Source organism: Fukomys damarensis, unplaced genomic scaffold, assembly GCF_012274545.1.
Source record: "Fukomys damarensis isolate Sample0158 unplaced genomic scaffold, DMR_v1.0_HiC HiC_scaffold_39, whole genome shotgun sequence".
NCBI lineage: Eukaryota > Metazoa > Chordata > Mammalia > Rodentia > Bathyergidae > Fukomys > Fukomys damarensis.
Genome location: NW_022900951.1, coordinates 19,758,630 through 19,774,286, shown reverse-complemented (window position 1 = coordinate 19,774,286; position 15,657 = coordinate 19,758,630). Strand labels below are relative to the sequence as shown.

Sequence of the window (15,657 nt, the reverse complement as noted above, 5' to 3'; positions counted from 1 at the left end):
AAGAAAGAAAAGAATAAAAAGTCTCCCATTCATTTACCCTGCAAGCATAATTTTCCCAGTAGCCCTCTATTCTCAATAGAAGACAATAAAATTGACGTTAACTCCATTAAACATTTACTGTAAATTTGAAACGGAAAGTAGCAGAAAGCCCTATTAACTCAAGATCTGATAGGTTTAGATTTCACAAACTCTATCCTAATGAAATGCCTCTGGTTTTTGATGATAGGCTCCCATCCCAGCAGCACCTTGCTGGATTTCCTGGTCCCAGGGTTTCTGTTTTGTTTTGGAACTGGGACCTCTTGGGGCCCTGGAGCTGAATAGTCTATGCATACAATTTCAAGTAACTCAAAGATACAGCAAAAAGAAAAGAAAAAGAAAAAGAAAAGGAGATAGGGCCAGGCATTTAGCTCAGTGGCACTGTGCCTGCTTTGTAAGCGCAAAGGTCCTGAGTTCGATCCCTAGTACCCCCCCAAAAAAGTAAAGGAGATAAAGTGTACAACCAAAATACAATACAAAAGATGCTAAATGTCAGAAGAGAGGCACACAAGAAAGTAGATTTTTGGATGAAGGGAGCCTGGCTCTTTGAAGGGAATTGGGGACACTTCATGAAGGGAAAATATTGTTTCTTGCCTTGTTTGGAAGTCAGTATTTGTTTGTTTGTTTGTATCAGAGGCTGATTTCCTCCCAAGTGCCTAGAAAGGGGGATAGCAGGTGAGGGCTATAAAAGAAAAAAAAAGACAATAGAGACTTGCATAACTTCAAAGTCTATGGGGGGCCAGGAGGTCAGTGCCTCAGAGCGGGCAGATAAAGACTCCAAGCTAGCCACTATTTATTGGGTACACACAGTAGTTGTAGGAAACATCAAGTGATCTCATGTCTGATCCTTTGCCTATGCAAATCTCATGCTGATGTGGGCGGAAAGGAAAGCATTCCCATCTCAGTAGGTGAGATGAGCTGAGCTGATAAGGAACTGGTCCCTCTCCAGGTGAAACCTTTCTCTTGTATTACTACTTGGTTCTCAAGGAACCAGGATGCCTTCAGCTGGTGTCATCTTGCGGATGAGCAACCTTTGAGGCCTCAGCTGTGACTGGAGGCGAAACAGAATTGTTTCCGCATGCCATAGCTGACTCTGGGGCAAGGTGACACCGGAGCCTTAGACAGCTATAGTCATACTTTAATTATGAAGTGATTTTCTCCAAAATTTATGTAGAAATGCTCCCAACATGTTTGTTTTGAGACAGAATCATGCTAAGTAGTTCAGGCTGGCCTTGAACTCACTTTGTATCCTAGGCTGGCCTCAAACTCACAGCAATCTTCCTGCCTCAGCCTCCAGAGTCCTGGGATTATAGATGTGTGTCACCACGCCCAGTCTGGAAGTCAGTTCAGTTTTCAAATCAAATGTAATTACCAGTCTCAATTAGGTGTCTTCTAATTCGTAATTGTTTGCATTCTAATGATGTAACAGGTATGCATGCTCTTGGTCGTAGGAATTTGAAGGAACTTGTAGACATTATGTTACAAACAGGGCCTTAAAATGTCCAATGGTACAAATGACGGCTCAGTTGTTAATTGTATTATTTCTCAGATGACCACAGTACTCTCAGGTGCCCAGAATGAGTCTGTGGCATTCTGCTTCTCTGCTGCACTCCTCCATCCTTGTAGGGATTGATTCTAAATATTTGCACTGAATCTGCTACTAACAGTTGGACTGAGATGTCTTGTAGTCTGTCATTGTCTTTGGTCACTTAAAGGGACAGGTAGAATAAACTCTGTCCTAATGTAAGACCTAAAGTCTCACTTCCACTCCATGGAGCGTGAACAGCCAAAAAGGCCTCCACAATGCTGGGCCCTAACACCCAGCGAGGCTCCGGGAGCTCGACGGAGAAACGAGAAACCCAGGAAGGAGCACACCAGGCTAGAGGGTAAAGAGACCTTTATTAGTCTGGCCAGACGGCACTCCTGGAGCCAGGTAGCTCAGAGAGGTAACTGCTCAGGGGCTGAGGTACTTTTTATAAGGTTTTTCTAAACAAAGAGTCAGGGAATTCATAGAACAAGACTGCAAACACATTGCTTATCTTATGCAGGAAATGTTCTAGGGTCACCTTTTGTCAAACCATTTGCCCCTGGGTGGGCTGTTAACCAAGGTGGCAATTAGCATATGAAGAAGCATAGTCTGGCCTATTAGCATGGAGTCACTTTAGCTTATTCAAGTCTTACACTAACTGAACCAAAGAAAGCTTTGTTTAGAAATAGTCTCCCATAGTATGGTTTAGCTTGGCTTTTTCTTTTTCTATAAAAGAATATATAACATATATATGTATACAGTTTAAAATTCATCGATACAATAACCATGCATGTACCACCTACCTGTCTACCTGTAAATACAGGAATTATCAGCGCCTGCCAAGTCTTTCCTGAGCTCTCTGACTCCTAGAGAGGCCACTCCCTGGAGTTTGGTGGTTTCGTTCCCTTGACATTTTTTTTTTTTTTCTGGTACTGGGGTTTGAACCTAGATCCTTTGCACTGAGCTACATCCCCTGCTCTTTTCTTTTTCTCTCTTTTTAAAAAAAATTGAGACATGGTCTTGCTAAGTCACTTAAGTTGCCCAGGCTGGGCTAGAACCTGTGATTGTCTTGTTTCAGCCTTCCAGGATCCTGATTCCTTGTTTTTGTTTTTTTTTAATTTTAGCTTTTTTTCTTTTAGTTTTTTGTTTTGTTGTTGTTGTTGTTGTTGTTTTGAGACAGGGTCTCACTGTCTGAGTTTATGGTTATCCTCCTGCCTCAGCCTCCCAAGTGCTGGGCATTAAAGGCGTGTGCCGCCATACCTGAGTAGAGATGTCTTCTCAACATGGGGCTTGTCTTTTCTGGGGTCTCCTTTTGATGATGAGGAGTTATTCATGCAGTTGGTGCGTTCTCCATTATGGTCCCCGCTCCTTTACTCTGGGAGCTTGATAAAGGCGTGAAGGGTTGGGGTTGCCCACTGCTCCCCTGAACCCTTCATGGCGTGGCCCAGCCCAAGGTCAGAGGCAGAGGTGGAGGCTGGTCTGCAGGTGTCTGCCTGAGGCTCACAGATAGGTCCTTGGGAGTCCTCAGCGCTGTGTCTTAGGAATAGTCATGTTTTAGTTCTTCACTAGGTCTTGTAAAAATACAACAAATTACTGAAAGAATCGTAGAATGACTGTTAAAGGCCAGTGTTACCTAACTATTTAAAAGGCAGGAAAATACAAACAGCAACATGGACCTGTCCCTACCCTGCAAAAGCAAGCAGAACTTCTAAAGCTGACTTGACTAGTTTCTTAGGGGCCGTGCTGGAGAACAGCAGAGCGAAGGGAAGCCCGGCCACCCTGAGTAACCCACCCCACGCACACGCTGCATTCCTCAGCACTGTAAACAGGCACAGGTCAAAAAAACACTTGTCTTTGCACTGAGCCGGCCACAGCAGGACAAATACCACACTATTCCAGTCACATGCAGACTCTAAACAGTGAGCTCACGGGCAGGGTTAGAGTGGTGCTTAACCGGAAGGGTGGGCGAGTGCGAGAGGTCTGCTGCACAACACTGTGCCATGCTGAATCACGCCTTAGAAATAAATCTGTTAAGCCTGGGTGGCAAGGTAGAGCGCTCTCCTAGCATGCATGAGGGCCTGGGTTCCATCCAGTACAGAAAAGACCCATTAAGAGGGTAGATTTAGGGCCGGGGATTTAGCTCAGTGGTTCTGCCGCCTGCCTTGCAAGCGCAAGGTCCCGAGTTGGATCCCCAGTACCCCCCCACAAAAGAGGGTAGATTTCATACTAAGTGTTCTTACCCCTTAGAATTTTTATTTTATTTTGGTTTGGTTTTTTGAGACAGGGTCTCACTGTATTCCAAGCTGACCTTGAACTCACTATGTAGCCCAGGCTGGCTGCAAACTCACAGTGATTCTCCTGCCTCAGCCTCCTTCCTGAGTGCTGAGATTACAGGAGTGCACCACCATGCTTGGCATTTGTTTTTTATCTTTTTGAGACAAGATCTCACTATGTAGGCTGGCCTTGAAGTCACAGCAGTCCTCCTGCCTCAGCCTCCCAAGTACAGGCATGAGCCACCATGCTAAGCCCAAGAATTTAAAAAGAATATAAAGGACCATATGGTAGATTTTCCATAAAGCAAAGTTGTTCTGAACTTGTGCCTTTTCTACTGGTGAAAATTCTAAGAAATAAAGGTTTTAGATTATGATTTTTCTATTTTAAAAAATATTACTTAGCAAAATAAAAAGTTTAAAACCCTGGAAAAATCATCTCCTTTTGAGAAAAGTGTACACATTTGATATCGGAAAAGCTCAGCTAGCAGGTTGGACATGGTGGTGCACACCTGTAATCTCAGTACTCAGAAGGCTGAAACAGGAGGATCACTGTGAGTTCAAGGCCAGCCTGTCTCAAAAAAAAAAAAAAAGCTGCTAGGAGGATACAATGTGGCCTAGTGGCTGAAAGGATATACAGGAGCCAGCTCTTCACCATGAAACCTCAGGCAGTTGCCCCAGTGCTCTGACACATGGGAGCAATAGCTTGCCAATAGCTCAGCAATAGCTGAGTTGAGTTGAGAACAAGAGGGGCCTGTCCGTGTGAGGAACACGTACATAGAGTGGGTAGACTCTGACCCATGACAGGCGTCAGCCACCACTCATGTGACATCACACATTTCTGCCTACCACCCCCCCTGAGAAGAATACTGCCAGAAAAAGGAGCCCGGGATCTGGCTCCATAATCAACGCCTTTATGCCTTTGCTTTAGTTTACTGTTGCTGCTGAGATGAATGCTTCTGTGTTTTCAGATAGGAGTGTGTGCCTTAGCTCTGTGGGTCCCCAGCCCCCTACTAAACACAGGTGTCAGCACGGGGATTTTGAGACAGGGTCTCACCAAGTTGCCCAGGCTGGGTGTGAATTTGTAATCCCCTTGCCTCAGCCTCCCAGAGTGGACCCTAGTAACTCTCAAACTTTGATTGGGCCAAGCCACATAATCTAGAGCAATCTCCCATTTTAAGAGCAGTTGACTAGCAACTTTAACTCGATGCAGCTTTTATTTCCCTCTGTTATATAAATAGCAGTCTCCGATTCTGGAATTAGGACTCATATCTTTTAGGGCCCTCTCTTCTTCCCACCATATTCTGGTGAACTAGAAATGTGTTGGGATCTTTAACAGGTCCTTTATTTATCCTTACCTTTTTTTTAATCCAAAAAATTAAGTGACCTTGAGCTTGATCCTGAGCTGTTTGCTCAGGAAATCTTGGGGCAGATTCTGTTATTCTCCCCATTTTGCATGTGAGGGAAGTACATACTGCAGGAGCCCAGCACTTCATGAAAATAATTCAGCTGGAAGGAGCAGGACTCGGACTTTTCAGTAGGATGCTGTACTTCAGAGGTTTGTCTGGTATTCGTTCCCCCACTACACATCAACACATACTAATTAGAAATTATTGTCTCCAGTTTTTAAAAAAGGTCTCAGGAAAGCCCGATGTATTGGTGCCCTCCGGGAACCTCAGCTACTTGGGAGGTTGAGGCAGGAAGATCACGAGTTCGAGGCCAACCTGGGCAACTTAGTGAGACCTTGTTTCAAAATCAGATTTTAGAAAAATGTCTGAGGGTGTAATCCTGTGGCAGAGTGCCTGCCTAGCATGCATCATTGCCTGGGTTCAGTCCCCAGTGCCACAAAAAAGTGAAAGATTCCAGTTTTGCCAAGGGAAATTGCTAATCATGTTCATAGATGTGGTAAGAAAATGAATTTTAAAACCACAACCAGATATGTATTAAAATTAGGTTATAAGAAAATGATTGAGTTGGAAGATGTTTGAAGTAAAACTACTTCTATCTGAAAATGCAGAAAGGAATTGATTGGCGGGTGAGCTCATGAGCTGCCTGTTGCAGTAAGCATGCTGTTTTCTCTGCCAGGAGTGGCACTGGCTGCTCAGGTCCATGTGCTTGATGCCGACATATCCAAGGAGGCCGCTTCTTTTGGTGAAAAGGAAAGAGATTTGTTCAAAGTTAGCAGGGCGAAGGGGCCTCATCTCTCCGATCTCCAGCTCCCTGAACACAGCGTATTGGGTCTTTTAGGGCAAGAACAGTGGCAGGAGCAGTGAGACACTGTTGGGCTGTCTCGCCCCATCCTGAACTCAGCTTCTCCTCCATTCCTTCTGGAAGTGAAACTAGCCTTGGACCTCCCGGGGCCAGAATCTGCTTATTCTGTCCATTTTTTCTGGGCTGAGAGGCAGGGTGGCTGTTTATGCTTTCGGCCTCATGTTTGGAGAATCCACTTGTCTCTAAAGGAAAAGATTTAATGTTCAAAGTTTTACTTTGCCCTGTTGGTTATAAAAGGTATGATTTGTAACAGGGTGGATGGGTGGGAGCAATACTTTTTTAGTGAGATATTTGACTGTCATTTTGGAACCTTTTAAACATTTTTATTTTTATTAGTCCGTGTTTGCAGTACATAATGATTACATTCCTCATGGGGAGTTGGTACACGTACACAACACATTCTAATTTCTTTTTTCATTTCTCCTGCCCTCCCTCCCCCTTCCTTCTCTCTCTGACCTGTTTTCTTACCCTGTAAGTGACACGTAACCAAACATTTCCCTAGCAACAGCTGTTTTCCTCATTTAGAAGAATGTTTTGTGTGCTTATTTTCTTGTCTGAAAGAGAAAAGGTCTTATAAATGTTTTGAGGTTGAGATATTAATGAGTATAGATAGTAGATATACTTGGCAAGCACTATGTTAATTGAGACCTAAAATATGTTTAACTAGGGAAGAACCACATTGTTGCTGTGGCAGACCCAGTTGTTAGCCGTGGTCATCTTTCCTTCATAAGCATTTTTAGAAAAATTTCTTGTTCATGAATCACACACACATTTTTATACTCACTAGATCTCTAGGTTTTACCCCATTCTGTTTGTTTATGCAACATATATATGTTGAAAAATATATATATTTCATTTTGTTTTGGAGATAGGGTCTCACTATGTAGCCCAGGCTGGCCTCAAATTTAGAGAGATCCTCCTGCCTCAGCCTCCCAAGTACTGGGATTACAGGCATTAGTCACAAGGCCCAGCATATATTGTTTATTTTGATACAGGATCTCCTTATGTAGTTTGGGCTGGCCTTGAAATCCTGCTTTAGCCTCCTAGGCGCTGGGAATACAGGTGCATGCCACCACACCCAGATCATATTCAACAAATATTTGAATACTATATGCTAGGAACTTATAATGAAATATTTAAAAAGTTATATAGATCAGGCTGGGCATGGTGGCGCATGCCCGTAATCCCAGCACTCGGAAGGCTGAGGCAGGAGCATCGCTGTGAGTTCAAGATCAGCCTGGGCTACATAGTGAGTTCCAGGTCAGTCTCAACTATACAGTGAGACCCTGTCTCAAAGAACAAAAACAAAAACAAAAGTTATATAGATCAAAGAGGTGCTATGAAAGTGAATTAAAGGTTTTAACCTAAACTGAGGAAAGAAAAGCTTTGACTTAAAGGATGTATCATATTTCGCCAAAGTTAGGATGACAGAAGGGTTATATTTTGCAAAAGTCACATCCCAGAAAGGGGCTTGGTAAATTTGAGCAACAGCAAAAAGGCCTCTGGTTCCATGGGAGACTTGACATCTGTAAAGTGTGTGCCTGCGGGTGGTAGAAACAGTTTACCAATAGGAATATAGAAAAGTTACATTTATTGATCCACTGCAAGAGAGCAGCAGGCCATTCCAAGAGAGGACCATTGGTCAAGACAAGCAGAAAAAATGGTGAGGATTTATATTTATTAAAGGTAGGAAAAGAAATATGGTCTGCAGAGTGAGTGCAAGGCAGTTAGAAGTAGGAAAAGACATAAAATCACTGAAAGCGCTTATGAGGTTAATGGCCACCATCTTCTATATTCCCCATTCTGACATCAGATCTAGGCTGTCCTGCCAAAAATCTGCTTGATCTTGTGCCAGAAGAATTGAAGATAGCGTGCTCTGATCAGGTGCAGAGCCTAGGCGCATATGGCCTGCATCTCCATGATTCACAGGTCATCCCACTTGCCCAGAGGGCTGACCATACTCTACTCTCCTGCCTCCGTAGGGTGAAAGGCTGAGACTTTTATACTGTATCTGATTTTACTGTGAGGAAAGGTTCTGGAAACATTATCCCAGGAGTGCTTTCATCAGGTCATGGTGGTTTTGTGATCTGTCTCAGTTCTGAGGATGGCCACGTTTGGTTTAAAGACTGATGTGAGGCCAGAGGATCAAGGCCACCCTGGACTACGTAAAAACTGATGTAATGTTTTGTTCTACAGGCTCCAGTGTGCCTGTTGTTGCTAGAAAAAGTCCTGAGTAAAATTTATTGACAGTTGTGTGAAGATTAACTAATGTTAGTGGTCAAGAGGATCAGAGTAACATTTTTTGTTTTTGTTTTTGGTACTGGGGATCAAACTGTGAGGCAGGCAGCGGAACAACTGAGCTAAATCTCTGGCCCTTAAAATATGTATGTTTGCACTGGAAAGGAACTTTTGATGTTCTATTGTAATATGAGAAGTGGTGTTCTTTAAGACATGACAAGCAGTGAGACCATCGAGTGCTGTATGCACGGTTCTTGTGTGTAGCCTACATGGTGGGAAGTTAATGTTCTACTACAGACTCATCACTCAGCTGCAGTGTGGACTCTAAAACGAGGGTAAAATAACCATGATTCCCCATATCTGGGGTGGTGGGGCGGTGGGGCAGGGAATGTGTGTGTGTATGTGTGTGTGTGTGTGTGTGTGTGTGTGTTTACATATGTACACATGTTGGGGAAGGGGTGGGAAGAGGCTCTGGAGGTAGAGGCTGAGGGCCCAGATGCTGTGTCCTCTAGAGAGCTCTTGGGCCTGAGCCTTGTATGTTGATCCACCAAGCGATGCGTCTGGCCTCGGTCGCCAGAACTCCAACAAGTGGATGCAGTATGTAAATATAGTGACCACAATTTATCCTCCAGCATGGTGTGGTGGCGCACTCCTGTAATCCTAGCACTCAGGAGGTTGAAGCAAGAGGATCACCGTGAGTTCAAGACCTGCCTGAACCACATAGTGAGACCCTGTCTCAAAAATCCAGAAACAAAACAAAATAATTCATCATCCAACCTAGGGTACCCTTGAGAGTGAGAGAGGACACTATTAATTATGCTGAGACATGGGTAGAAAACAGTTCCTAGAGACCAGTTTTCAACCATTCCAATAAGCCTCAAAGTTGTCTAGAAAGCAGGCTTTGAAATGACAGGGTCAGTCACATGTTGTGCTTTGTCACCTCTCATCTCTTGTCAGGCCTGGCCTAAATCATCAGGACAAAGCAAACAGGCTGCTTTCAGCAAACAGCAGCTTCTCAGTAAATAGGGCAAATGGACTCAAAACGAAGTCTGCAAAACCCCTGGTGCCAAGAAGTCCCATCCGTAATTGTCTCCACGCCTGAGCAGATGTCCTTGGGCATCCAAATTATAAATATTTCACCCCAGTTTCCTTAACCCCTTCAAAACCTATCTAAGCCTAATTCCTTTCCCAGCTAGCTGCCGCTATCTCTCTCCCAGTGTCAGCCCATTCACACACGGATGTGATAAACTTTTCTTTCAAATCCTGTTTTGACAAGTGGATTCTTTATGACAGTCTCCCTCTCTGGTGAGCACTTCTGAGAGGGCCCCCAGGGGAAGCACTGCACCGTCCCCTGCCCAGCTGCAGCCTTGTGCTTTGCAGCCCGCCAGCTCATGAGAGCTTGGATCTTTGATGTCAAGAAAGCCTTATTGTGGTTTCAGAATTCAAGTCTTTAAAACTTGCAGGAAAGCAAGGCTTTAAACATGTAGCACATGAACTTTTCCCACCTGAAACTTCCTACAGCACTTCTCAGGGATTCATGACCTAATTATATGTTCCCGGATGCTGGCCAGGTGTGGCGTGGGTGCGGTCCAATTTAAACCTCTCTCAGAGTAAGCAGGTTTGGGGAATTGGCCCTCTGGTGGGTGCTGTGTGGAGCGAGTACCTACAGGAAACTTCCCACAGACATAAAGCCCTTTCAGCCATGACAGCAGTATGCAGTAGTGAATCTCTTTCAAGAAACGAGAAGTGGTTGGATTTTTAATGCAGTCAACTGTTTGGCTATATCTGCATAATGTGGATTGATGGAGCTTTATTTCCTGCTCTCAGGCCCAAATCACTCCCTAGAGCAGGGCCCTGGGGTGCGCTGGTTTCTCTTTCAGCTTACTGAAAACTGGGCCACTTTGTATTACCGTAGTAGTTAATACACTTTACTGCAACTGGGAGCCCAGCGAAGAATTTGGGATCCCATTGTCGTTCACTAAAACAGCACAGACCCCTTCCCTAAAATAGTAATATTTATTGTTTGGATTCAGCCAAATACTGAAGACACTTTGAGGCGCTTCACTAATTCTTTTCAAACTGCATTAAAGCTCTTGCTTTTGTTTTATAAGCCAGGAAATGTGAAGAGTTCACCTGGAAATAAGTAGAAAACTCCATGCTCTGCCCATTTTAATCAGGTAAAGAACAAGAAAACTGGTTATTTTCAACATTGTTCATGCCAGCTAAAATTACTTGTCTTTAATTAATTTAATTTAATTAATTACAGCCATTTCACCTTGATGTGGAAACTTTTTATTCCATCTCTAATTTCTGGGCTTAAGTGCCATGACTTATTTAATTGTGTTCGTTCCCAAGAACTACCTGGGGTTTTTAGACAAGCTAGAACCAGACTGTTGGGATTTGTCTACAAATCTGTTTCAAACAATTGAAAAGTGCTATTATCTCCGAGGTTTATTTTTTTCAAACTGTACTTTCTTATCATAAGCACACTTGGATTCATCTGATACTCATTCATATAAACACTTGTTGAGTACAAGACTATTACAGTGAAGCTCAAGATTAGGTAGCGATATTATCTTCAGTGACATAGGCAATTTTGTTAATTATTACTAGGCATAATTATTCTATTCCTTCTTTAATGACTAGATAACCCGAAGCTAGAGAAACTTAGGATATTAGATGAAGTCAGAAAAGCAGTGAGATTTCTTTTGATCTTTACTCAAATTTATTATCTATTTTAATTTATTTGCTCAGTATTTCCTTATCAAGCACCTGCTAATACAAAACTACTAGTTAATATTATTTTGTGTATATATTAAGAATTATAATATAATATCTTGTGATTTACTGATAATTAAAGATTATATTGAATTTGAAACCTAGCTATTCAACTACAGGAAAATGGTTTAATTATAGTATATCCATAAGGAGGAGGAGTATTGTTTCAGTGATATTTAATTGCATGGGAGCAGGTACAAAATTATTAAATGGAGAAAAAAGTGCAGTATGATACAGTACACCAAAAGGTATAACAGAAAATTTAAGTGTACATCTTTCGGGTAGTAATATGATTTTTATATCTTTATAATTTTGAAATTTTTTAATATTTTGAAAATGTTTTCCCATTAATATGAATTTTCTTTTATAATCAGATTTTGTTTTGCAGTGCTAGGGGTTAAACCCAGGGCCTTTGCACATGCTAGGCAAGTGCTCTACCACTGAGCTACATCCCCAGCCCTCATTTTTATTTATTTATTTGTTTGTTTGTTTGTTTGTTTGTTTATTTATTTATAATTCTGAGAGTTTCATTAGGTTCCCAGGGAGGGTTCTAACTTGTGATCTCTGCACACCCAACACCTCCCTTCCCCGCAGTAAGTTGTGATTATAGGCAAGCACCACCATGACCAGAAAATTTCTTAAAACCCTGCAATATTTATCAGCAATCATGGTGACTATTTAAAATTCATGAAAACCCTGGGTTTGAGGGTTTTCTTTGTCAGGCTGTCTCCATTTATTATAGAGTCATATTAACTTAAAATTTAAGGGGACAGTTGGCCCAGTCCCCAGCCTTTGGCACAATCCCCTGTTGCCCTGTGTATACCCTCATTTTGTGGGGTGGTAACAGTCCACAGGGCAGCCGTCTTTGGACAGTTAGGAAACTGTTTCTTCTACTAAGCAAAAATCTGTTCCCTTGTGACCCCAAAGCAGTGGTCCTGATGGAAAACAAGTCTAGTTCCCCTGTTACATTTATAGTAATGGCAAAGTCAGTAGTTAGCAGATATTGCTATGTGAACGACTCAGTGGATAAACCTGAAGAGTTTGTTAAAAGGCAGAGGCCCCAGCCTACTCTGGAATCTGCAGTGAGAAAAGACTAGAATGAAGACTACAAGGTGAGCAGCCAGAGAGCCACACATCCTCCAGATTTAAGTTGAATGTGGTCAATGAGACATCAAAGAAAGTTAGCAGGGACAGGAGGATCGATGTGAGTTCGAGGCCAGCCTGGGCTACATAGTTCAAGGCCAGCCTGAAGCACATAGTGAGACTCTGTCTCAGAGAGAGAAAGAGAGAGAGAGAGAGAGAGATAGCGAGAGAGAGAGAGAGAAAGCTGGTAATTATCCATTTCAGTATCCAGAGATATTCTGGACCAGAGTTCAGCTTACATATACAAGCTTGATCTCATTCTTGATCTTTCTTTTAGATCTTTATTGGAGAGGTAATTTTTCATTATAAAAGCAATGCATATTTGCTGTAAAAAAGGATGTTGTTAGGTGATTTTTAGGGGGTTGTGGTTCTGAGGTTTGAATGCAGTGCTTTTGTACATGCTAAGCAAATGCTCTATCAACAAGCTACGCCCTCAGCTCCATATTTTTTTTTCTGGTACTGGGGATTGAGCCCGGGGCCTTTGCACTGCGCTATATCTCAAGCCCCTTTTATATTTTTACTTTGAGACATGGTCTCCCCAAATCACTAAGGTGCCCAGGCTGAGTTTGAATTTGCAGTCATCCTGGCTCAGCCTCCCAGAATGATGGGATTATGCACTATCACACCAGGCTAATATTTTAACAGCTGGTCTCACTTCTATTCTTTCCCACAGGTAATTTCTGTTCGTAGTTTCATGCATCATTTCAGACTTTTTAGTGTGTGTGTATGTGTGTACAAATGCATGCTTTTGGTGTTTTGACAAAATGAGATCATATACTTCATATTGTTCTGCAAGTACATAGAAAACTCCCTGAAGGCACATAATTATAATTTTGTTATCACATCTAAAAAAATTAACACTCTTTCCTTGATAGCATCTAATATCCAGTCAGTGTACAGATTTCCTGATTGTCTCATTAATAACTTTTTATAGTTGGTTTGTTGAACCAGGATTCAAACAAGTTCTGCCTCTTGCATTTGACTGATAGGTCTCTTAAGTCTCTTTTGCTTATTTGTTTTTATGTGTATTTTTTTTTAGGTGGAACTGGGGATGGAACCCAGGGCTTGCTCATTCTAGGCAAGCGCTCTACCACTGAGCTGCATCGCCAGTGCTAAAGCTCTTTTAAGCTTGCCCATTTATTTGTTGAAAAGCCTGGCTTATTTGTACTTTAGAATTTGCCATGCTTCCCTACGGCCATACCACCCTGAATGTGCCAATCTCGTTTGATTTCAGAAGCTAAGCAGGGTCGGGCCTGGTTAGTACTTAGATGGAGAATTTGCCGTGCTCTGGCTGTAGCTGAATACCTTCATTTAGTGTTGCTCCAATTGTCTCTTAGTTTCTTTCTTCTCTGTACTTCCCATAAATTGGTAGTTGGATCTGAAGGCTTAATCAGATTTAGGTTCCATTTTTTGGTATAAATACTTCATAGGCAGTGCTTTGTTTAGCTGTATTGAATGAGTAGATAAATCTCCTTTTTTTCCTCTTAATATTCTACTGGTACATACATCCTTGTCAGTATGTACAGACTCACCTCAATCCTTCTTTATTTACTCAATGATTTATTAGTTTGGACCACTACCATGGTCAATATGGATTGCTTAGTGGAGTTTTTTTTGGGGGGAGTTTGTTTTGTGTTTTAGGGTTGTTTGGTACTGGGGGATTAAGCCCAGGTTGTTCACACTGAGCTACATCTTTATCCTGTTTAGTCTCACTAAGTTGCCCAGGTTTGGCTCATACTTGTGATCTTCCTGCCTCAGCCTCCCAGAGTGCTGGGATTACAGGCATGTACCACCATGCTTGGCTTCTCAATTTTTAGTTTTTTTTTTTTTTTGGTTTTTTGAGACAGGATCTCACTATGTAGTTGAGACTGGCCTGGAACTCACTCTGTAGCCCAGGCTGGTCTCGAACTCACAGTGATCCTCCTGCCTCAGCCTCCCAAGTGCTGGTATTGCAGGCATACGCCACTACACCCACCTCAATTTTTAGTTTTTAACAATGCAGTAAATCTTAAATTCTTAGGAATTCTTATTAAATTAAATTCTTAGGAAGCCCAAAACAGATTAATAAACTGAGACAGAGGCAGGAGGATCACTGTGAGTGAGTTCAAGGCCAGCCTATGCTACATAGTGAGTTCAAGACCAGCCTGAACTACATGGCAAGACCCTGTCTCAAAACCAAACAAAACCAAAAAAACTATAAATAAATAAATGCAGAGAAAAGCTAGTGGTTTACATGTTTAATGCAATCATTTTAGAGTTTTTTTCCTTGTTTTTTGGTTGAGTCAGTATCTAGCTGTGTAATTCAGGCTGGCCTTGAACTCACTATGTAGTCCAGGCTTCCCTTAAACTTATGGTAATCTTACTGCCTCAGCCTTGAGAGGGGATTATAGGCATGTGCCACTGTAACTAGCTATGAGCTTTGGTTTTATATTAAAAGGTCAAGTTGAGTAGTCACTGGCCTCTAAAATATTAGAATGGAAATGGAACTCAGTAATAGAGTGCTTGCTCAGGGTGTGTAAGGCCCCAGATTCTATCCCCAGCACTGCAAAAAAAGGGAAATAGAGCTCAAATTGCTACATATAGTGTTCATTACATGTGCATGGAAAAGCCATCTGGAGAAAACTCAACTTGGCCTTGGCATGTCCTTGAATTTATGTGTGTTTTATTCCAGAAAAGGTTAAAAGAATGACAAGTGACATGAGGAGAGGTATGCACCTGAGGCTGATTAAGTCAGGTGCTCTCCAGCACATAAATGGGAATATAGTTTGATCGGGGGGTGAGATTTGAGATGTGCCCTGCACCTCTTGGGCATTTGTTTTATATATATTCATTCATCTGCCTTAGTGACTTTCCTCATCATTGAGACACAATACCCAACACCTGAAAATTAAGAGAGGAAAAGGTTATCTTGGCTCACAGTTCGTCAAAAGTTTAAGCCCATAATTGGCTTGCTCCAAGGCAGGGTGGCATGGCGGCGGCGGGCGTCACAGAGGAGAAACAGTCCATAGCATGGCAGCAGGAAGCAGAGAGGGATTGGGGGGGGAGGGAGATAGACTTCCGGGCCACGTTCCCAGTGACCACCTCCTCCAACCAGGCTTCACCTCCCTGCATCACATTTAGCTATAACCTCAGTGGACTACTCCACTGATGAATATTACATACCCTTGATTCAGTCCCCTCCCAGAAGCCCCACCTATGAGCTCATGAGGCTCTGGGGGGGACATCTAGATGGAAACCATAGCATCCATCTGTTTCATTTTGCTCAGATACACAGCCATTTGATAGTCTGAGTGTAGTAGTGGTGGAGCACAAAGACTTTGTGAGTTTCAGTTGGACCATCTGAAATGGAAATAATAGCTATTTTCTCTGGCTCATGATCCTTGTAGTCATGTA

At 42.5% G+C, this 15,657-nt stretch overlaps 1 protein-coding gene across 4 annotated transcripts in view; it reads left to right on the top strand.

Annotated features, from left to right (window-relative positions):
* The window catches only part of Apoo (apolipoprotein O), a 107,317-nt gene that overhangs the window by 70,214 nt on the left and 21,446 nt on the right, over positions 1 to 15,657 (top strand). For 3 of the 4 annotated variants that reach the window (XR_776931.3, XR_776930.3, XM_010607150.3), the window contains exon 8: positions 10,455 to 10,520. The exons of the other annotated variant lie outside the window; for it this stretch is intronic. Coding sequence is in view for 1 of the 3 variants with exons in the window: in XM_010607150.3 (XP_010605452.1) it covers positions 10,455 to 10,490 (36 nt within the window). In the remaining 2 variants the exon portion in view is untranslated. The remainder of the gene's footprint in view (positions 1 to 10,454; positions 10,521 to 15,657) is intronic. 4 annotated transcript variants of the gene reach the window in all.